Source organism: Eutrigla gurnardus, assembly GCF_963514095.1.
Source record: "Eutrigla gurnardus genome assembly, chromosome: 9".
Taxonomy (NCBI): Eukaryota; Metazoa; Chordata; class Actinopteri; order Perciformes; family Triglidae; genus Eutrigla; species Eutrigla gurnardus.
In genome coordinates, this window is record NC_139923.1 from 1,422,585 (window position 1) to 1,446,152 (window position 23,568).

A 23,568-nucleotide genomic window follows, 5' to 3' on the forward strand; every position below is an offset into this window, starting at 1 on the left:
CCCCCTCCCCCTCCCCGCTGACGCCGCAGCCTCAGCCAAAATCTTATGCTGAACTCCGTTAAAAACGAATTGCTAACGGCTTTGCGGCACACGTCGTCATAGGTCTTACCCGCCACGGGAAGTAAACAAAACACAGCTGCGTTAATTTTGTTAAAAAAAATTAACGCATTGAATATTTCATAATTAATTAATTAATTAATTAATTAATTTAAAATATTGAAAAAATATGGAATGAAATTTGAATAGGATTATAGAGGAAAATTGACAGCTCAAGTATGAATATTACTTCGATAAAAACAAGGCTATCGTAAATCCTCTAATACTGGCCTGTATTCTATTACCGGCCGGTCTCTAACATTGGCCGGTCTCGCTGTCAGTGGAGGTAAATAATGGCCGGTCTCTAATGGAGGCCGGGGCAAGTGTCCACAGGCAGCGTTATTTCCACGCTTCCATTCAATATGCAATGCCTTCGCTGAGATTTTGTCTGAAGCTATATTAGAGGATTTACGGTATGTAAGAATCCCTGCAATGCCTTTGCGTCGCGGCAAGTGTCGAGAGACGGGGCGCCGCCACCTCCCGCAAGCTCTCGAAAATCTTTTAAACTGACCGCTAAAATAAAGACAGATTCAGCAACTGCATAGCTTATTTCTCGCATAAAATGTTTTCAGAAACACATTTCGGTGAACTATTGTTGTAAAATAAGAGAAAGTTTCCTAACGAGCCGCCATGTTGGTCGGTTTGAAATCCGGGAGCAGACAGGACAGCTGTGAAAGCGATCGTCCAATCAGGTGCAGCCATGAAGTGTGCGCGTGATTGTATGAAGGAGAGCGCCTGTCAATCATCCTCCTAGTGGCAGCCCACCAAGCGTGCAATACTGGCAAGCGGCACAGGTTGTTTACCGTAATATGGCAGCTGCGGAGCTAAAGAGGAGACTTTTTCAATAAATGAACCTCGTATTTTATAGGTTCAAATAGACACAAAATCTTGTTTTTATTCATTCTACTGGTAGTCCGTTTTGCTAAAAAAGAAATAGGGGCCTGTCTCTAATTCTGGCCACCTTCCAATAAAGGCCTAGGCCGCGATGCGCTTGAGTAAATAAAGGCCCAGACCTATATTAGAGGATTTATGGTATCCAAAATCATCAATTATGAGTCATTCATTTCAGTTATTGTTATATTAAGGAGGTTGTTTTACAAGTCTATTTGGCATTTAAAAAAAGGAAAAAAGGGTGAATGGTAAACAGAGAAAGGTGGTAGGGATGCACCGATACCAATATCGCGTCCGATACTGTATTTGTGTACTACTTCAACCACTGCAGCCACAGGTGCAATAATAACCTGATGCATAAACATGTTAAATCCATAATTTATCGATGTATTACAGCCTGACATAATGTTAGCAAGTGTCCGGTTGAGGTGAGTGAGAGTGAGTATAAAGTCAGCAGTAATATTACAGCGTGAATGTTGCAGTGCAGTGAGGGTACATTTTATTTTCTGGCTGAGGACTAAACCCTTAAGGTGAACTGGCCTTTCAGGTGGATCAGCTCTATTCTCCTTTAAGTGACAAGCTGCTCCACTGAGTCTTGCTTATCTTTTTTGATTTTTAATATTTCTTTTAACTGTGTAACTGACAGCATGGTTAATGGTTAATTATTAATACCCTACTGGGAAAACACAAAGTTGAAGGTTAAAAGCAATAGCATGTTGTATTTTTACATTTTTACAGTCAGAAAATGAGGATTATCTGGTTGAAATGAAACAAAACATGGCGTACAGGGACTAGTTACGGTGTGCCACCATCAATAATGTGTAGCATTTTCACCACCCGCCTGGCCCTGTCTGTCGCTACTGGCCCTCCGTACTGATTTGTTTGATTATCAAAATTTGATTTGGGTCCAATAACACTTGAAGAAGTCGAGAAGAGACGCACAATTTTATTATTTTATCTCCATTCAAGTTAGCATAGCAGTTTTTCCCCTACCATTGTACAGGCCTGGCGGCTCGCCAGGCCAAGGAGACCTGCCGCCAGGCCAAAAAAAAAAATCAATATACCAAAAATAAATTATTGATTTATGAATGAATTGATAGGTGGCTACCTATCAATTCATTCATAAATCAATAATCATTTACATTAGGAGCGCCTCCACGCAGCACAGCAGACTTGCTCCGCAAGACGCGCGGCCACAACAATCCTCGCCGCACGCTCCCGCTACGTTCTTCTTCGTGTACTTTACACGCTTGATATTGTTCTGATGCCGTTCCGCCTCGTTAAACCACCACGATGTCGCTTTCTGCTTTGAAAACACGGAACGTTGACACTGTATTTTGATAAGCTGTTGCACTCTTCAGACTCGTGGTGTGAGCGGAACCGGTCCATAGGGTCCATAATATTTATTTTATTACATTACATTATTTATTTTTACATAATAAAAATGCCGCTGTGTGTCTCCGTCCAAAACCCGCTGCGCTCACGCTGTCTGCTCGCACAGATCCGCTCGTGCGCACATGCGCTGATGCAGGTCGAGTGTTGTCGAGAAATATAAGCAGAGACGGCGCTCCTTAAAAACAACATCACGCCATGTGTGTGTAGTATTAGGACGTGATGACGTATGTACAACCGGCCAAAGCCCGTTTGCCCCCCCTCCCCGGGGGGGGAGGATTGTTTTTGATAAGATGTGGAACTTTGAGTTAACTGCTGTTGAGTAAACCTATAACTAATATTTTACTTGATAAAATAAGACAATATATGCACTCATATGGCGTTGTAGTGTTTTACAGTATCTGTAGCTATTAATGTGATGCTCATCATTTTCCAGCCATATTTTTCTGGACCCTGATCATTTCCATCAACCAGCACCTTAATAAGTCACTCACTCCTTGTGATCTTGAATACACTCTGGTTGAACAAAAATGTTGAATGCAAATATAATAATTGCAGAATTGCAGACTGCTTGCTGTGCCACCTGACTTAATCCAACTGCACCAATACACCATCCCACACGTCTCGTCTGTTTAGGGTTTTTTCGGTGGGTACCACCGGGCCTGAAAAAAATTCTAGGGGAAACACTGCAAAGGCCTAACTGGAAGTAAGCCAGAGCATGCAAGTTAATATTTGATCTAATTTATCTTGTAAGTGTAATCAGAGACTTCATTGGACATACACCCAGCGTTTCAGAACAGAAAATACCATTGGCATGGGATGATATTAAAAATGCCATGGCACAATTATCCTGGCCCAAATAATTATGATTCACAATATCATCCCGATAACGATCAAAATATGTGTAAACGTTATCTTTTGACTACTGACACTACAGAATATAAGGGCTTGCTTGCTGTTTACTTTGGCTTCCTCCACTTCAGAGTGACTGATGTGTTTACATTTGGAGTGCAGTCATCGACACTCTTTAAATTTCTGTTTCTGCATTATTTTTTTCCTTTTCAACTTTTTCTGCTTTTCCCTATAATGTTCAAATATAAGAAAAACTTGTGAATTAGGCCCAAACTGAACTGTTTAGCTTGGATTTTTTTTTTCCCCTCACACGGATGTTTTGACTAATGAAGAGCACCTTCCTCGCACATTTTGGCCCGCTTGTAAATGCTGCCATGTGAACGCTTCGTTCATTAACTATGTGTATGTGTGTCACACAACACCCATAACCCCAATAAATAATGGTTTATCAGAACAATTTATGAATCTAAAACTGAAAATAAATACAGAAACAGCGTCCTTTAAAGTATATCAGCAGTGAACTTTCACTTTTATTAGCCTGCTCTGAAAACACCTCATAGAGGACGCAGAAGGCTTGGCTTGGACTTAATTCAATGGACAGCTTATACACACACACACACACACACACACACACACACACACACACACACACACACACACACACACACACACAGACAGACAAATATATGCTTGAGTTTTACCTTGGATGACAGTCTTCAGGATGAAGTTGTCAGATGCTAAGGACACCAGCGGGCCTTTACGAACCACTTTTCCCTGGAGAAATTAAAAAAACACTTATAGACAAACTGAAAAGCATTTAGGTCTTACTGAAACCCTGCAGAATTTCACTGTCTTTTTCACTGAGGGCCTGTCAGCTGATCAAAGCCACGTCAGCTAAAAGAGCAGCGTTGATAAGCACCTCTGGGAAATGAGCTGCGAGACAGGAGGTGGATTATTCTGATGCTTTGGTTTTCACAAATATATTCCAGCAGTTCACTAATCAAGAACAATAAAAGTCTAACATACAGAAAAAAAAACATGAGAACAGGTGGTGGCAGGTGACAGATAAATGAAGAGGGAATACACCGTAAAAAAAAAACACATGACACCAGTGCAGGAAAATACATGAAATTCTTAAACTCAGAACTACAGAAAAGACGTGGCATTGAAGAGCTGCACAAGAAGTCTGTGACCACAAATAAGAAAAAGTGATGTGCTCAAGAATTCTGGAAGATTCTTCCAGACCACAGCTAGACATCCACCGTGGCCAGAAAGACAAGGAGGCCCATCGTTCATTTAAATTGATACATTTCATATGCCACTGGCAGGTTCCAGTCAGCAATAATAATTATGTTTGACAATACCCTTGACTTAGACGAAGATCAGATCACGTTTTATGACAAATTTATTCAGAAAACAATGGAATTCCAAAAGGTTCACATACTTTTTCTTGCCACTGTAGTCAGTTCCCCATTTAGTAATGCTGCTTGAATGCATAGTTACTACATCCCTATATAGTCATGCTGTATAGTATCCTGATATGTAGATTGGAAACCTGGATGACCTGCAATTTCCTGATGTTAAACTCTGATAAAACGGAAGTTATTGTACTTGGGCCTAAACTCCTCTGAAGCTCGCTGTCTAAAGATATAGCGACTATTGATGGGATTGCCATCGCCTCAAATACTACTGTAAGAAACCTTGGAGTTATCTTTGATCAAGACCTGTCCTTTGACTCACATATTAAACAAACTACAAGGACAGCCTACTTTCACCTGTGTAACATTACTAAAATGAGGCCAATGCTGTCTCAAAAAGATCTAGAAAAACTCGTCCATGCATTTGTTACCTCAAGGCTGGACTATTGTAATTCCTTATTATCAGGCTGTTCTAATAAATCTCTTAAAGCTCTCCAGCTGGTCCAGAATGCTGCAGCGCATGTTCTGACTAAAACTAGAAGAAGGGATCACATTTCTCCTGTATTAGCTTTACTATGTGGGCAGTCCAGTCAAAAGAAGCAGCACTACAGTAAGTGAGTTGTTGGCAATTTCATGTAAATTGGGTCTTAGATCTAAAAACCAGGTCAGTATTCAGAGGCAGAGAAATCTACAGTGTGTGTTTCGAAAGCAGCTTCACAGCAGCTCTTTGACTTAATGTTGGTACGGTGAACAGCAGTGAGTGATGCAACCGGGTTGACAAGTCTTTATTCCAGTTAAAACAGCAAGGTTCTAAAAGGAGCTGTCCCTGATCTATACATCTGACAACACCTGTAAACAGTTTACTGCAGTCAGTAATCCTACGTCATACAAGCATGCAGAAGCTTGTCTGCATCTCTGGGAGAAACAGAAAGTCTGCCCTGGGCAATAAACACTGTTGTAGAATGTGGCTTAAGATTTAGATCAGAGGCACACAGACTTCACACACACAGACTTCTTGGCTGAAGGAATTATGTGGTGGAAGATGGACTCCAATATTCTCCTTGAATAAATGGAGAAATATTCTACATTTACATTTCGGGACGGGAAGTGACTTACAATAAGTACATTTGTCAAAAGAAAGAAACTACAACATATTATTGCCGATAAAGTAAGAGCTAAAGTGTTAAGTCAAGTCACCTTTATTTATATAGCACCTTTCATACATATAAAAATGCAGCCCAAAGTGCTTTACATTAAAATAAAATACAACAAACCCCTTTAACATCCCCACTCCCCGCACCCTCATTCATGTAACACACACACACGCCACACGCTACACCATACCACCCCCCCCCCCCCCCCACAAGATAAAATGGAATATGACTGAGCACTGATAGACCAAGTGAGGAAACACCATCCTAAGGGAGCCCGCCCCCCCGAGAGCCGCCCAAGCCCATGACTACAGGGGACGCCGCTACAGAGACCACCCCGACCCAGACAAATAGGGACCCATACCACGGCCATAAAGCCCTGGGGCAGGGCTCCCCAACTATCCAGGCCAGGACAACCCCCAGGACGGCACCCCCGCAGGCAGGCCAGACAGAGCTCCCGGAGTGGAGGGCCCCCATGAGGAGAAATGAAAAACCTCCTAAAACAACAAAAATGAATATTAATATGAATTACTGAAAGTAAAACAAAATAAATGAGTAAATAAATAATAAAACCTTAAGAGAAAATTAAAAGACAACGTAAAATGACAGGATAAATGAGTAATACTAAAAGAATAAAAGACTTAGTTAAAAGCGAAATTAAAAAGGTGAGTCTGCGTTTAAAAGCATCAACAGACTCAGTGGCCCTGAGGCCCTCTGGCAGGCTGTTCCATAGGCGAGGGCCGTAATGATAAAATGAGGCTTCGCCAAAGGTTTTGGTTCTAACATTGGGAACAGATAAAAGACCAGTACCGGAGGACCTCAGGGTCCGCGAGGGCCGATACGGTAAAAGCAGGTCAGACAGATAAGAAGGCCCGAGGCCGTTAAGACACTTAAAAACTAGAAGAACCTTAAAATCGATCCTGAAGCACACAGGGAGCCAATGCAGCGATTCTAAAACTGGTGTAAGGTGAGCCCGCCTTCTGGTCTTCGTCAGCACGCGTGCAGCCGAGTTCTGGAGCAGCTGAAGGTGTGAAATGCTCTTTTTCGGGAGACCAGAGAGCAGGGCATTACAGTAATCTAACCGGCTAGAGATAAAAGCATGCATTAGCACCTCTGTGCTGGCCAGAGAGAGAAACGAGCGAACTCTGGCTATATTCTTAAGATGGTAAAAACCAATCTTTGTAGTATTTCTGATGTGTGGAATAAAATCAAGCTCAAAGTCGAAAAGAACGCCCAGGTTTTTTATGCACTGTGAATGTTTAAAAGCATTTAGTTTTGGTAAAAGTTTCTCTCTCTTGCCTTCAGGACCAATAATTAAAACCTCTGTTTTGTCCTGGTTGAGCTGCAGGAAGTTCTCTGCCATCCATGACTCATATCTAAAATACAATTTAAAAGGGAATCAATAGGTCCCGTGTCATCAGGAGACATGGCAATGTAGAGCTGTGTATCATCAGCGTAGCTGTGAAAATTGATGCCGTGCCTCCTGATGATGTCCCCAAGGGGGAGCATATATAAATTAAAAAGTATTGGACCTAAAATTGACCCTTGGGGCACCCCACACGTAAATTCATGCATTCCTGAGGAACATGTATCCATACTTACAAGAAAGTGACGACCTGTGAGGTAGGAATAAAACCAGTTAAGAACAGTACCAGAGAGGCCCACCAGGTGTCTAAGTCTATTTAACAAAATGTGGTTATCTACTGTATCAAAAGCAGCGCTTAGATCCAGTAGCACCAGGACTGACAGTTTCTGAGAGTCAGTGTTACACCTGAGATCATTAACAATCTTCACGAGGGCAGTCTCGGTACTGTGGTTCATCCTAAAACCAGATTGACACTGTTCTAAAATGTTGTTGTTGTTTAAAAAATAATTTAATTGGATAAAAACCAGCTTTTCTAAAACTTTAATTAAAAAGGGTAATTTGGATACAGGTCGGTAGTTGGCGAAGATGTCAGGATCCAAATTGCTCTTCTTCAGAAGGGGCTTCACCACTGCTGTTTTAAAGGCAGTGGGGAAGACACCCGTCTGGAGAGAGCAATTCACAAGATTCAAAAGTTCAAACTCAAAGAACCCATAAAATTGTTTTAAGAGTAATGTGGGGATTGGGTCTAAAAGGCAGGTTGTTGGGTTTACTCGGGAGAAAACTCTACCAAGGGTTTCTGCATCAACCAGGACAAAATGCTCCATTGTCTCCTCAGATAATGGTGATGGTTCAGGTCTGTTAAGAGCAACAATGTTATGTTATAAAAGAGTGGACCTAATGCCAACGATTTTACCCCTGAAGTGGTCTGCAAATTCCTCACATAGATTGTTTGTTGGGGCTATGGAGGATTTCTTAAAATCAATATTAATTAAACGAGCGATTGTGGAGAAGAGGAATTTATGGTCGTTCTTTTTATCTGAGATGAGTTGTGAAAAATGGAAAGTTCTTGCCTGTTTTACTGCTTTATTGTAGCATGGTATCTACACATTTTTGAAATACAAATTTAATGACTTTTAAGACCTTTTTAAGACCTCTAAAATGAAAATTTAATACCAATACCGTTGCAAAAAAAATCGAGACAATACACTATATACTGTTCATTATGAGTTTTATTCAGTTTGAATAACGAATAGTAACGTTCTTAACAACTGCCATTTTACCAAAAACAAAACGTATGGTATAACAATGACAGAAAACAACAAAATAACTTAAATATAGTGCAAAATATAGTGCAAACACTTTACATATGAATTGAATGATTTCTTTTTTTTACAAAGGTCTGATTAATTGCTCGAACAGTGGCTGTGTTTTTTATTGAATGTGACGCAATTCCGCACTTTTCTTTTCGATGTCATTATCTATGACAAGCATCTCCTCCTTCTTCTCCTTTGCTCGTCTCCGCAGAGCGTTGGATTTGGCAATCAGGGTTGCCATTTTGGTTCCTGCCGTATTTTCCGCTTGCTCTGCTAAGGTGTCTGCTTCCTTTCGGAGACTCTCGCAGACGTCTTCTGTACATTTTCTTTTCTTCTTGAGTTCATCAAGGCATTCTTCCGTTCTCCTTCTCTTAAGCTTTTGCTCATCCTTTTCATTTGTTTTTCTTTCCTCGTCCAGGTAAGCCCTGTATCTTGTGCGTGCAGTTGCACAGTAGTTGAGCAACTCTTTTGTAAGAGGCACTCTGGTCACTGTCCCATACACTTTCACATGGTCACAGACAAGTCTCTGTGCAATGATGGTGTCCTCCGAGATGTTACATGTCTCCACCTCTTTATTGATGGAGAACCCCCGCTCAACTTCTGCTTGGCCATGGGACAGGAGCAACAACTTTTTACAAAAACTCCAGAGCTCAGGGTAACCCGCGCTGATGTGTTGGTGTAAAAATACATCAACTCTGGAGCCTTGGTCTTGTGGACTGAAGGACATAAAGTTGACATCTTTGGCCTCTTTGAAAAGGAAGGACTCAAACTGCTGTGAAATCACATCACCTGCAATTAGATGCAAACAAAATGTATGTAAATATTCATACAATATCAATAGCAAAATAACATTAATCAGTCAGTAAACAATTGTGGTTTAGCAGGTGTTCCCCAAATTGCAAATGTAATTCTTAAGCTATCAGTGCTACCCAACAACTACAAAAACCTAGTGTGCCCCCTGCCTCTCAAATTGTGACTTAACTGTTCCATGATGCTAGTAATGTAACATGTGTAGTGTATACCATCATTTGAATTACATGTCAGCAATCAGTTTCTAGCCAATTAATTTATTTATATAAATTAATTTATTTATATTATATAATTTGAACAGTGATATTCCTGTCAAAGTAAGGGAGGTAGTGTATTTAAGGTAATGCACATTTCTATAAAGAATGTTAAAATCTGTGCGCAGACAAATATCCATGTTCCAGATCGAATAATGGCAGAAAAACAATACCAATAACAGTCTACTCCACTCTATTCTTATTCCTATAGTTTACCAGCAGATACTCCGCCTGTCAACTGATGATCCTGAACAAACTTCTGGATGAGGCACCTCATTTTCTTGAGGCACTCCTCTGGCTCTGAGCACATATTGTTTGGGTCCAAACACATCATATTGTGTACAATGGAGTACTTCAGAGGGCACTTATCCAGGGCCTTCTTGCAGATGTTGGAGAGGGCAATCTGACAGTCTTTTTTAAACTGCAAGACACCAAGCTCGCTTACAGTGCCTTTGGACCCTGACAGTCCCTGACAAAAAGAAGTGCTTGTCAAATATCCAGAATTTCATCAGCAGCAGTTGGTTAACATTAAGTCAGCTGCATGCAACAAACTCTAGCTAAAACATACAGTCAGTTTTTAGCCAAATCTTTGACTTGACATTGCCTTGACATTCTTCAACATGTCATTGTTGTATTGCTGTAATGACTTAAAGAAATCAATATAGTAAATGTCTTACCTTGATGGCAGCTGTTGCACCCATACCGATGTCAACCTCCTTTGGACTGAGCCACACCTTCTGGTCTGTCACATCAAGCCTCACAAGTTTGTATGGAGTAACGGCCAGGGCGTCCCGTTTGATGAATCGTCTGAGGAGACTCTGAAATGAGAATCAAAACCAAATTTAGTGGGTTTGTGTGTGAGAATGGTTATGTGAGAATGAATTAGTGTGTGTGTGTGTGTGTGTGTGTGTGTGTGTGTGTGTGTGTGTGTGTGTTACAGCTTGCAGGCAAGTAGTACAACTGAGCAAATTAAATTGATAGGAAATATAAATATTGTTGAAGAAAAGGGACTTGTTTAAAAGAGGTCATTAGAGTGTATATGCAGTGTATGTGTACACATTTGTGTATAAAGTGAATAAGTGTAAGGAAGGGGTAAGGTAATATTTTAAATTTGATTTTGTATTAGCTTTTATGAAAATGTGCACAATTCATTAAAAAGGAAAAACAAATATTGAGAAGATGCTTTCATATGAACAAACTTTGCTTTAAAAGGCTACAAAAGCCTCAAGATTAAAACAAAAGGATATTGTACAATTACCCTGATCAAATTCTCCAGGTCTTTCCAGAGGAAGGGCATCATTGGAGAATCCGTCTGGTATTCTATCAGAAACGGTTGGAAGACTCTTGAAATGGCCATGAAAAAATGGAACTTGGCCAGCAGGAGGGGGTCCATTCGGGCCTCAGCAATGGTGTCGTATGACGATGACCCTGGATAAGGAAGCTTCTTAGTTTTAACCAGGTCCACATACTTCACAATGGAAGGCCATACTTCAAATGCTCTTTCAACCGCTGGCAAGTTTTCAAGCCACCGATGTCCACAGAAAGGTAAAGGGAACGTTGAGGATTTTGTTGCAGAGCTGAAGTCCTCTCTTCTTGCTGGTGCACAGTTGAAGAGGGAGTGCAGTGCTCTGAGTATTTTCTCGATATGCCAGACTGCAAAGCCACTTTTGAAGGAGTTGTGAAGGGTATGGAGGCCACAACTTCCTACAATTTGAAGTTGAGTCCCATCATATTGCTCACCATGCTCTTTTTGTATGAGCTCCACAAACTTCCAATTAACATTCGGTCCATCCATCGACAAGGAGACCATGTTCTGAAGCTTGAGTTCCTTTGTACATTCCTGAAATGCGCAAACATGAAAATACAATATCAAAAAAGTACATTTATTTCTAATACAATTTAAGGCACATCACTTAACTAAATGATGTTAACTATTTCTATGTTCCCTTTTATATTTGTATGTGTTGCATTTTTCTCTTTAAAAAGGTGAGAATGCTTGTTGACAATAACTGTCAAAATCAGCGAATAACTACTCACGATCAACTATAATAAAGTCCAGTGTTAATAATACACAGCCTATGCTCTGTAAACTGGCATGTTGCTAGCTACAGTGGGACCGCTTTGTTTACATACCCGTTTACAGAACCTACGCTGTGTATTAACACTGGAGTTTTTCCCCCCCAGTGTACACACAGTACCGACCGGTAGCAGATCATGAGAAGATATTTACTGATTTTGACAAAAAGCATTGGTGACTCCAGCTTTAATTGAGGAAACACCAATACAGATAACTTTTTCGAAAATTTGCTTTTGCAATAAATCAGCCTTATTCTGAGCAAATGACATGGTCATATAGAGAAGAAAAGATGAAGAGGAATTGCGTTTATTTATCTCAACGCATTTAACCTTAATTCATGAGAGGGCCATTGAAGGAACTAATTTCTGGGATTACTTAAACCAAGAAATACACCATAAATGAAAACATGAAAACAGAAAAAAGAAACGCCAATTTTAACAGAGATATAGATGATAACAATAACCAAATAAGAAGAAAGTAACATGTAGGCTAGTATAATATAAAAGGGAATACATAAATGCATAAAAAAAGCCACCTTCTGCATAGTTTACCTTAAAATGTTCCAGCAGATCATCCGCCGTCGAATGGCCCAGGAACTGCGATCCAAAGAAACGGGACTGGACGTGGGTACCAGTCTCATCCGTCGTCCAGTGTCGGACATGCAGGTCGAGCTGTTTGTTTTTTGTGGATCTGTTCATGCTCTCGTCGAACATTATTACAAATGCGTCCTCATTTACCTTAGAGATCAGCTCCTTTTTAATGTAGGGCGCAAGTCCAAACCTCACAAAGTAGGCCGTTTTATCCTTCCCGCAGGTGAATGTTTTAGCCAATTCAGAATCCGGGAACATTTCGGCGAATACTGAATTAATATTTACATTAGAATTGTAGGAGTGGTGGTGGCTCACTGTGTTCAAAACCCACAGCACTTCTGCCCTCAATGTGGATGCCGTAGAGAAGGCGCTGAATGCTGTTGTTGCAGTTGTAACAGGTGTGGGTCGGCTACTTGTTGCGTCTGTAGGTCCGCTCGGTGTTGCGGAGACTGTCAGTGCGGGCATATTCGGGAATCGTTTAGCAGCAGCGAACGGGTCAATGACCATATTAGTTTTTTGAATTTTTAAATACCGCTGGTGTTTCTCTGACTTCATGTGTGAATCCAGTGCTCCACATCCCATTGTTCCGAGTTTGAAGGTTTTCTTACACAGCTCACACCGCGCCTCATGCTGATCAGACGACGGTTTTAGCCAGCCGCGATATTTATCTTCCTCTTGCCACTTCTCATTAAATTTGCACTTGCCCATGGCTACAGTGATTTGCAAAAATGGATTTTACATGGATTTAACAGCGTCGTATGCTACCGTTTCTTCTCTTTCCCGCCGAACCGCAGAATTGAATTCCGGAGATGGAGAAACACTCTCCTTCTACGTTTAAATGCGGGGGGCGGGCCAAACCACACACGGCCGTACGAAGACGTCGTCTCAGTAGGGAACGAGTAATACGGAGTTTACCATCGTCACTTCCGCCCCGCCCACACACCGCCATTGGATACTCTGATTCGCTAGCACACCGCCAATCAGAGTATCCAATGGCTCAGACGTCCAACAGCCCACCTCCTCAGACTTCGTATGCTCAGTCTGATCAGACAGCGTCCGCGCGGCTCCGAAAGCTTCCGACGCAGCTGTACACACCAAACATATGTGTTCCCGATCTCGTCCGAGCCTCTCCAAACGCTTCAGACGTCCAACGGTTGGGCCGGTGTGTTCCTGCCTAATAGACTGTAGCCCCAGCATGCTATCGGTGTGACCAATCGGACATTGTAGTTTGTAAAATAGAACATAAAGCTGAACATATACACCCGCTCATTAATTCTGCCCCCGATTAAATTTAATGCCGCCAACCCAATAATTCCAGACTTTTTAAGAAATTTAAGACCTTGATTATCGAAAATTAAATTTAATGACTTTTAAGACTTTTCAAGATCCGCGGCAACCCTGTGTAGGTTTTGAGTTTGTCCCGGAATATTTCGTGATGAACTGTTTTGACTGCCTCCATTTTCTTTCAGCGCTCCTGCAATTTCTTTTCAGTTGTTTTACTTCAGTCGTTATCCAAGGTGGTGTAGGTTTGGTTGATATTGTTTTTGTGGAAAGTGGAGCCACTGAATCTAGGGCTGACCTGAGTTTACTGTTAAAATTGTCAACAATAAAATTGCAGGATGTAGGTAAAATGTCAGCAGTGCTATTCTGTAAAATTTCAATAAAATTTGCAGCCACTTCAGGAGTAAGGTAGCGCTTCCTCACTGTTCTCACTGGGGCCTCCTGTTGGATAAAACTGGAGATATCAAAAAACACACAGTAATGGTCAGACACAGCCAGGTCGACAACAGAGGACACGCCTGTGGACAGGCCATGTGTTATGATCAGGTCCAGGGTGCGTCCTCTGTTGTGAGTGGGCTGTGTGATGTGCTGCTTAAAATCGAGGTTGTTTAAAAGATTTAAAAATTCAGTCGCAGTGGGATCTGAATTGTCATTTATGTGTATGTTACAATCACCAGTTATTAAAACCCTGTTGAAAGTTGAGTGTAAAATTGATAAAAGTTCGGAAAACTCATTAATAAAAGAGGGGTGGTGCTTGGGTGGTCTATAAATAGTCACACATAAAATCGGAGGACTTCTAAAAACAAAGGCATGGTGTTCAAATGATGTATAATTGGTAAAAGAAATTAGGTCCTTGTCTGAGCAAAGTGATTTTGTTTTGTTTTTTGGGGGGGATGGGGGGGGTCGTTAGTGGGTCATGCTATGCAGAGTCAAGGTGAAGTCTGAACAGGTGAGTCTTGAGCTTTTTTCGGAAGATGGCAAGTGACTCTGCTGTCCTAACATTGGTCGGGAGTTCGTTCCACCACTGAGGTGCCAGAACAGAGGAGAGTCTGGACTTTGCTGAGCGACATTTGTTTGATTTCAGCGATGGTGGCACCAGCCGGCCAGCTGAAGTAGAGGAGCGAAATACTTGCTAAGGCTGTGTGGTTTGACCAGTGTTTGGAGGTAGATGGGTGTCATTCCATTGATGGCCTTGAAGGCCAGTGCCATCGTCTTGAATTGGATGCGTGCTGCAACAGGGAGCCAGTGGAGGTCACGGAGGAGGGGGGTCATATGGGAGAATTTGTGAAGATTGAAGACAAGGTGTGCTGCAGCATTGTGGATACTTTGCAATGATTTAGTCGCCGAGGCCGGGAGTCCAGCCAGGAGAGAGTTGCAGTAGTCAAGGCGGGAGATGACCAGTGCTTGGACCAGGAGTTGCGTTACATCCTTTGTGAGGAAAGTCAGAATCCTGCGGATATTGTAGAGGGCAAATCTGCAGGATCGGGCACCAGCAGTGATGTTGGGGGTGCAGGATAGTTGGTCATCGAGGATTACACCCAGGTTCCTCGCAGTATTGCCGTCGTCAACTGCGAGGAACCGCGATTACACCCAGGTTCCTCGCAGTTGACGACGGCAATACTGTGATGCCCTCGACAGTGACCGACAGGCTCATGCGAGGGCAGTCTTTCCCCGGGATGAAGAGGAGTTCGGTTTTATTCAGGTTAAGCTTGAGGTGATGTGCAGTTGTCCAGACAGAGATGTCAGCCAGACATTCCGAGATGCGAGTTGCAATATGAGTGTTGGAGGTTGGGGGAAAAGAGAGGAATAGCTGGGTGTCATCTGCGTAACAATGGTAAGATAATCCATGTGATGCGATTACAGAGCCTAGTGATCTGGTGTAGAATGAGAACAGAAGCGGTCCTAATTTTGAGCCTTGAGGGACACCTGTGTCCAGAGAACAGGGTTTGGACATAGAGCCATTCCATGTGACCTGAAAGATGCGATTTGTCAGGTATGATGTGAACCAGGTTAGAGCAGAGTCAGTGAAGCCAAGTTCAGCCAGGGTGGAGAGGAGGATTTGGTGGTTGACAGTGTCGAATGCAGCAGATAGGTCGAGGAGAATGAGAACGGAGGAGTGGGATGAGGCTCTGGCGTCTCGCAGGGACTCAATCACTGTGAGGAGGGCTGTCTCAGTGGAGTGAGCAGTCCTGAATCCTGATTGATTACGGTCAAGGAGGTTGTTCTGTGAGATATAGGATGACAGTTGGTTGAAGGCGGCACGTTCCAGGGTTTTAGAGAGGAATGAAAGAAGAGATACAGGTCTGTAGGATGTCAGCAGCTTCACGGATCTTTTGGCTTTCATAATACTGCTTCGCATGTTTTAACTTTAGGTGGTGGAAGAGGTTACTGGTGTTTACACCTCCAGCAGCAACAGTCGCGCGACACTCAGAGTAACCCTTTTTGTTCGTTGTCGGATTTTCTACATCCGAAAAAGTTCCACACAACAGACATAGCGCCCTTTTTCGGAATGAGTTCCTCTTCCTCTTTGTCATGGGTGGGTCGGCTGCCTCCGTTTCCTCGTGACGTTCACTCTCCGCCTCCGCCATGATTGTTATCGCTCAGGTAAAGCTGTTTCTTCTTCGTCGTGCTCAGGCAACCACGCCAAGCAGTCTGCTGCAATGCCTGAAGTGCCCCGTGTGTCGAGGCGGTGTAATAACAGTGACTCAGAGCGATGCCGCAGCCATCTGCTCTTTCTCCGGTATCAACGGTATTGCAAAATCTCTACCGGTAGACACTTTTATACCGTCATACGGTATAATACCATCATACCCTACATGGAGACGACGGTGGGTTTTAAAATGGTCTTTGTCATTTTTTTCATCCTGTTTGAATTGTGCCATGAATTACACATTTTCAATTTAAAAGATAATTCAGAATTTCAAGAAAGTCAGAGTGGACTACATCGCTCATTTTGAATCATGTACGTCCCCAACATTGCCTCCTGCACCAGTGAACGGTCACTGAACAATCAACTGGATGGGTGGGACAACACAGATGCACTTTGGGACAAAGCAGACTACCGTAAATCCTCTAATATAAGGCCTTTATTGGAAGAGACAGGCCTCTATTTCTATTTGGGCTAAATGGACTACCAGTACAATGAATAAAAACAAGATTTTGTGTCTATTTGAACCTATAAAATATGAGGTTCATTTATTGAAAAAGTCTCCTCTTTGGCTCCGCAGCTGCCATATTACCGTAAACAACGTTTAACACTTGCCAGTATTGCACGCTTGGTGGGCTGCCACTAGGAGGATGATTGACAGGCGCTCTCCTTCATACAATCACGCGCACAGTTCATGGGAGCACCTGATTGGACGAACGCTTTCACTGCTGTCCTGTCTGCTCCCGGATTTCAAATTGACCAACATGGCGGCTCGTTTGGAAACTTTCTCTTATTTTATGAAAATAGTTCACCGAAATGTGTTTCTGAAAACATTTTATGCAAGAAATAAGCTATGCAGTTGCTGAATCTGTCTTTATTTTAGATCAACAATGGTCAGTTTATAAGATTTTCAAGAGCTTGCGGGAGGTGGCGCCCTGTCTCTAGAAACTCGCCACGACGCGAAGGCATTGCATGGCTTCTTACATACCGTAAGCGCTCTAATATAGACAATGGGAAGCATGGAAATAACGCTGCCTGTGGACACGTACCTTCAGCCAAAATCTCACGCTGCACTGTTAAAAACTTGAGAGCCCTGCCGTAGCCATGGCTTGGATTCGTTAGCAAACATTGCACCCCTGTGGTACTTGCATGTTACTATCACAAGCATAATGTTAAGACCTGCCCAGAAAAACATTGGTTCTAATAATAGCCCCGGCCTCCATTAGAGACCTGCCTTTATTTACCTCTGCCGACAGCCGGTAATATAATACAGGCCAATATTAGAGGATTCACGGTATCTGCTGAAGAGACCCTCTTCTATCAGCCCTCTATGGCAGGGGTGGGGAACGTCCGGCCTCCGGGCCATATACGGCCTGCGAGACCATTTCAAATGGCCCGCAACGCAATAAAATGTTTAGAAAAAAAAAACAAAAAAACAGAGAGCTATGTCCTATGTCCGAGTCAACGTCAGGGTCAGTGAATAAAGCATGCGTTGTACGTGTCATTGCATTGGAACGGAGTGATTAACACATGACAAGTGATGCATCATGGCGACTGTGACTGACTTTTTCTTTGTTGGAGTGAAAGGCAAGCCAGTGTGCCTAGTTTGTGGTGAGGCGCTGGCGGTGATGAAAAAGAAAAATGTCAAGCGCCATTACCGCTCAAAACATACTAAACTCGTTCAGAGGACAAATGCGTTTGGATAAAATTAACGCTCTTCATCGGAGTTTGGGTGCTCAACAAGCAGCTTTCACACGACCACAGACTGACGGAGAGAATATTACGCTTGCAAGTTTTGTGGTGAGTGAATTAATAGCATTAGGTGAGTCTAGAAATGCAGCAATCATGAGGCTTAGTAACACAGCGGTTATAGACTTTTCCATCCCTAGTTATGTGTTCATAATAGTTGGCCCTCGGAGAGCTTTATAAAATTTAAATGGCCCTTGATATGAAAAAGGTTCCCCACCCCTGCTCTATGGAGTGGTCTACTGGGGGAAGCAGGTTAAAAAGAGCCAGCTCTGTCCTGGTTTGCCCTCTTGATCCAGTGGACATGGTGGGAGAAAGGAGAATGATGGCTGTGCTACCATCCTGATGGATAACATGTCCCACCCACTGCAGGTCACTTTTACAGCACTGGGCAGCTCCGTCAGTGACAGTGTGATCACCCGCAGTGTGTGAAGGACACCTGAAGTCCCTCCTCCCTGCTGCTGTCAGACTGCACAATACACACTGCTCCCACTAAACCACACACACACGCAAAAAGCAACTAATTATTCATCACTCATCCGTTCATGTGCAATAACAATATCAAAGTACACCGCTGTACAATATCAATACTCTATGCAATATCAACGTTTCACATATATAATTTCATATGTGCAATAACTTTAAATCAGTCCATTTGCAATTCAGATATCTTTACAGTGACCGATATTTGTTTTTTTTTGCACTATCCTCTTTGCTGCTGTAACATTTAAATGTTCTCCACAGTGAGACTAACAAATGATTATCATATTTGATGGCTTGCTATCTATCTATCTTAGCTATGTCCCAATGTAACTTTAACTTACCTGATGTGTTAAATACAACAATTGTGAAGATGATGATCTTGCCCTACTTCACAATGTTTTTTTAAGTCAGCAGCAGTAAATTACAGTAAATTAGTAAATTACATGTAAGTTAAAAAGTATTTGCATCGAAATATAATTAAAGTACACAGAATAATGTATATTATACGTGTGCAGAATAATTTATATTATATTATCAGATTGCAATCCCCCCAAACCTTGGAGTAACAAAGCTTTATCTTAATCCATAAGAATATTACATAAACATTTAATTGTAGACTTGTATTTCTTTTAAACTAAGCTTTTATTTTTTTTATCGTTAACTGAAGTTATGAAATAATTGTAGTGGAGTAAAAGTAAGAAAGAAAAATCACTCATATCCAGTTTCTGAGATCTTATTGTAGGACGATTAAAAGCGTCCCTGAGTGCAGGCCATGTGTTAACATACCTTGACTGTTTTGTTGGAGAAGTCGGTGCTGGTGCTGATGAGCGAGATGGAAATCCTGGTCAGGTGTGTTGGTACCCAAGTGCCTGGCCCCGCCCCCTCCATCAGCACTCCCTGAGGCATGACGTCACCTGAGGGATAAGAATGGAAATTGATTGTCACACTGTGTGAGTGAGTTTAGGTGAGAGTTCGCTCTGTGGTCTATGAATCATGATGTCTCTGAGTTTGAGTTAATCTTGGACAGAAGTGAAAGTCAGTGTGGCTCCAGGCATCAATCTGTTGTCAGTCTAAGAACACAGGACACAGCTGCTGATGGACACTGATCCAAATCTGATCTCTGGTTTGAAGGTCTTTGGTTTCAAGTCTGACTGTCCTCCACCACAGACAACTCATTACCAGGATCAACTCTCTGACAGGAAACACCAGATCCATGTCGACAGCACTGCGGATGGGTTAAAGTCTGCGAGGCGTTTCAGAGAGGAACCCAGAAGAGTGTTGGCCATGTTCCCAGCAGGTAGCACTTTGCTTCCTGTCAGGGCTTGTTAGTCTGATTTCCGGCAGATTTGACCGGCGAGTCCCTCGGTGGTATCTCATCGACTAATAACAGCAGAGCGGGAACAGCCTGCGAGGTACAATGAGCTGTTCGCTCGGCCGTACAGTCAGCTGCTCAGTCAGGCAGAAGACCCAGCCAGGGAAAAAAATTTAATCAAAAATACTTTTTTGATTTAGACCACAGGGGAGGAGCCCAAGGCCTGAATTAGAGCACAAGGGGGTGATTCATTGATGAGCTCAGAGCCACTGTGTGAAGGTACCACCGACGATGTTTGGATCTGACCTGCAGCTGCGATAAGTCACCACCTGTCCCCAAAACATCACAAACCTCATACAGCTGCAGGTTCACGGTTATCCTGCCAAAATAACTGGGATTTTTTCCTGATAATTCCCAATATTATCCTGATAACCATCAAAACATCGGTAAAACCGTTAAAGTGACACAGAGTGCCACAAATTGCTTCAGAGTTCTTTTTTCCAACGCGATTTTGAAATATAAATTTCATTCTGTTCATTCATCTCCGCATAGCACTCTTTCTCCCTGTCTTTCTCGTTTTCACACACACACACACACACACACACCTGCCACCTGATTAAATATCCACGGCTGAGCAGGTAACACCGTCAGTTAAAAACAGTTTCTCTCGTTGATGCAGACAAAACAAGAACAGGACAAGTGCAGTGGGACGTTTAGTGCTAAAGATTTGCAGCTCTTTTCCGTCTCGGGCTTCCGTCACCCAATCGAAACGCTCGATCTGCGCTACACTTTAAGCACTAACGTAATTCCTGACTTGTATAAAACAGAAAGTCATCGACGTCTAGCACTGACCCGGATAGTTGGAGCTCTAACAGAGAGTTATCTCACTATGACGTCCGCTATACTTCGGAGATGAAGAGCAGTACTAAATACAGATATGTTTATTTAAAAAGGTGACTTTATGTTTTAAATATACATATTTCAAATATGTACATTTACTTTTTAAATTAACATGTTTTCTGTGGTCATTAGGCGAGGAGCATTATCTGATTCGTTGACATCAAAATCAGATAACCCTCCCCCCCGAGGACAGGTAAAGTGGTACGAGCCGGGAAAGGGGCCAACCCAGAAAAATGGCCTCTCCATTATTTAGTAGGCTTTGCTATGCTGTGATAGTAGAACTAGTTATGTTAAAAATAGTCAAAGTTATACATTTAGATTTGTTTTTGTTCTTGTTCCCCCAAGTACAAGCACATCTTAAAATTTGACCCATTAATGCATGTCCTCTTGCTGCCGACACAATTCACTATCAACACATACCAACACTGTTAATTAACTCCTGCTTTATCAATTAAACTGTTCACTAGGAATTATTTCTATATGTAATAAATTGAATTAAATCAACAGAAGATTAGTTAATTGTTGACAGGTTTGAGGTAGTCTGGCCTTGCCAGCTCCTTCTCCACAGTAGAAGAGTCTGTGTACAGTATATCACAATGCTCTGGCTCGTTTGTATTTCTTTCAACCAATCACAATGGTCGTGGGCGGTGCTAAGCTTGGGAAGCCGCTGTGGTGCGGCAGCAAAATAGTGTCGGGAGGAAACTCGTTTTGATGGAACGTCGAGCTCAATCATTAACATGTCTGATTCCCTGCAAAAGAAAACTCCACATAAAACCTTAAAACACGTATGTAGACTGTGTGATGAGATGTTTATTAAAACAAAAGAAAAACATAATTTGATGGTCGGTGACCCAGCGGTGAAGCCCGTCTATACTTTATCTCTGGAGCAGCTCACTGGACTCATTAAAACCCTGACGGTTTGCTAGCTGTCTGTAGCTCTAAACCGATATCAGGAAGCTGGTGTGAAGTGGAACGGATCGGTACGTCGGTCAAGTCAACGTCACTGGAGCATGCCGCTGCCAGAGTTGCTAGCTCTGAGGTTGCTGCTGCTGTTTCCTGATTGGAAGGGAATTTGAGAATGGAGACACAGAAAGCAGAAGGGGAGGAGTCAAGTCTGACTTCCTTCCTCCAGGCATTGATCCCGAGCCTTCACTTCCTGTTAGCTAGACTAGGTTTGAGGAAACCGCGGTATGAGCAGTGAGACATCTCAGGTTGTTCATCTGTTGTTCACGTTCATATATTGATGCATGTAAAAGTAGTCAATTCTAGTGGCCAATATAGTGAAACCGCATGTTGGTTGCAGGGAATTTAAACTTAAGAATATTTTCCCCAGTTTTTTGGTGTTGTTTCATCTGCTTCATTATCACAAGATGATTTAAATATTCAGTGTTTTGGAAGAACTGGAGGTGGTACAACAACACACTCCATCTGTGGAGTGGAGATATGTTGTTAGCCATACATCCTCACAAATCATCCATCTTATCTCCTTATCCCTGGGCAGAAAACAGATCAGAAACAGATATCTCCATGCAGACTGGAGGAGTTTCCTCTGCAGTAATCGGAGCAATCCTCCCAAAGGGCAGTGAGAGATGAACCCACTTTCAGCAGCAGTAGCAACTGATAAGATGATGTTGACACAGGCTCAATAATACAAAACATCACCGCTGTACACAGAATAAGAGGAAAGCAGTCAGCTGTTTGTTCATTCACATCTGTGTTGTTTTCACAAACTTATGATTGTTGCAGCAATTGGGGCTGTAGCAGGTAGTGTATTCCTACCAAGCCATCACGATACAGGGATCACGGTCCGCTGACATTGCAATATTGTGAAAACAAATATTATGAAAAAGTAATTTTCAGCATTCATTTTTAAGTTAAATGCATTAATCTGATGCATCTTAAGAGCCTAGATCGATAATTATGTTGTTTTCTAGTAAAAAAAAATATTTATAATCTCACTGGTGGTATAGATACAACAAAAAAGTCACACCGACAAAGCAGGTTTAAGAGACGGGCTCTGTGTTTCAAGGCAGGTTGGGTGCTAAACTCATAAAACACAAAAAATGCAAAATCTCCTGCAAATATTAGATGTGTAGGGCTTTCCATTGTGAAAGGTAAGAACAGACTGAGTAGATCTGGTCTTCACTGCCTTTTTTCAAGGTTGAAAGGAGAAATAAAGTTAGCAGTCTTTGTTCGGACTTCAGAGCATCTATATATTGTTATAGAGATGCAACTCAACCCAATGTATAGAAGGCCTATGTGCCACAATCTTGGTAGTTCATTTATAGTTAGTTGATGGTGTTCACTGTTTTATCACTGAATACATTATTAATGGTCGGCTTCATGATAGGCAAGGCCAATATCCCAGCTAATTAGTTCCCTGACACCTGAATGGCTAAGGTGATCCTGCATTAGCACAAGTGTTCAGTAATAATCAAGCCCGCAATCAGGAGTGACGAGTGTTACGTGGACTTTTCTTTTCATCACAATAGTAGCAAGGGAAACGCTAACTTCGCCTTATTGTTGGGACCTGTGTGTGTGTATGTGACCAGAAAACCACACACACGTATACAACAATAAATCCTGTGACTATCTCATCAGCTGTGTCATTATGCACATCACCCAACCCCAACCCTAGCTCGAAGCTATAAATCCCATTCTACTGTAGAGTTGGGCCAATTTCTGGTTTCACTGGTCCGGTTCGTGTACGGGGCGAAACAGGTTAGATTTATGCAAGCCGGTTGAACCGGCATTTGTCCTTATGACACGTTTTGGAAAATTAATAACATCAGCAACTTGTGCAGACGGCGTCACAGCACTAAATCCAACTTGTATTGCATTAGTTATAAGCAGCAATAAAGAGTGATTAACATAATATTGTGTGTATTTATAAACAGACTAACGGAGCCGCCGTGAGTGTCTGAGGCAGCAGTCTTGCTGCTGAGCGAGCCGAGGCCGGCATTACAGAGATCAGTCGAGGTGGGTGGAG

At 42.3% G+C, this 23,568-nt stretch overlaps 1 protein-coding gene across 1 annotated transcript in view; it reads right to left on the minus strand.

Moving 5' to 3' along the window:
• Positions 1-23,568, minus strand: part of pot1 (protection of telomeres 1 homolog) — a 153,599-nt gene that overhangs the window by 106,084 nt on the left and 23,947 nt on the right. Inside the window, exons 2-3 of the mRNA XM_084018188.1 lie at positions 19,154-19,281; positions 3,933-4,005 (exon numbers count right to left, since the gene is read on the minus strand). Coding sequence (XP_083874314.1) covers positions 3,933-4,005; positions 19,154-19,273 — 193 coding nt within the window. The 5' untranslated portion in view covers positions 19,274-19,281. The remainder of the gene's footprint in view (positions 1-3,932; positions 4,006-19,153; positions 19,282-23,568) is intronic.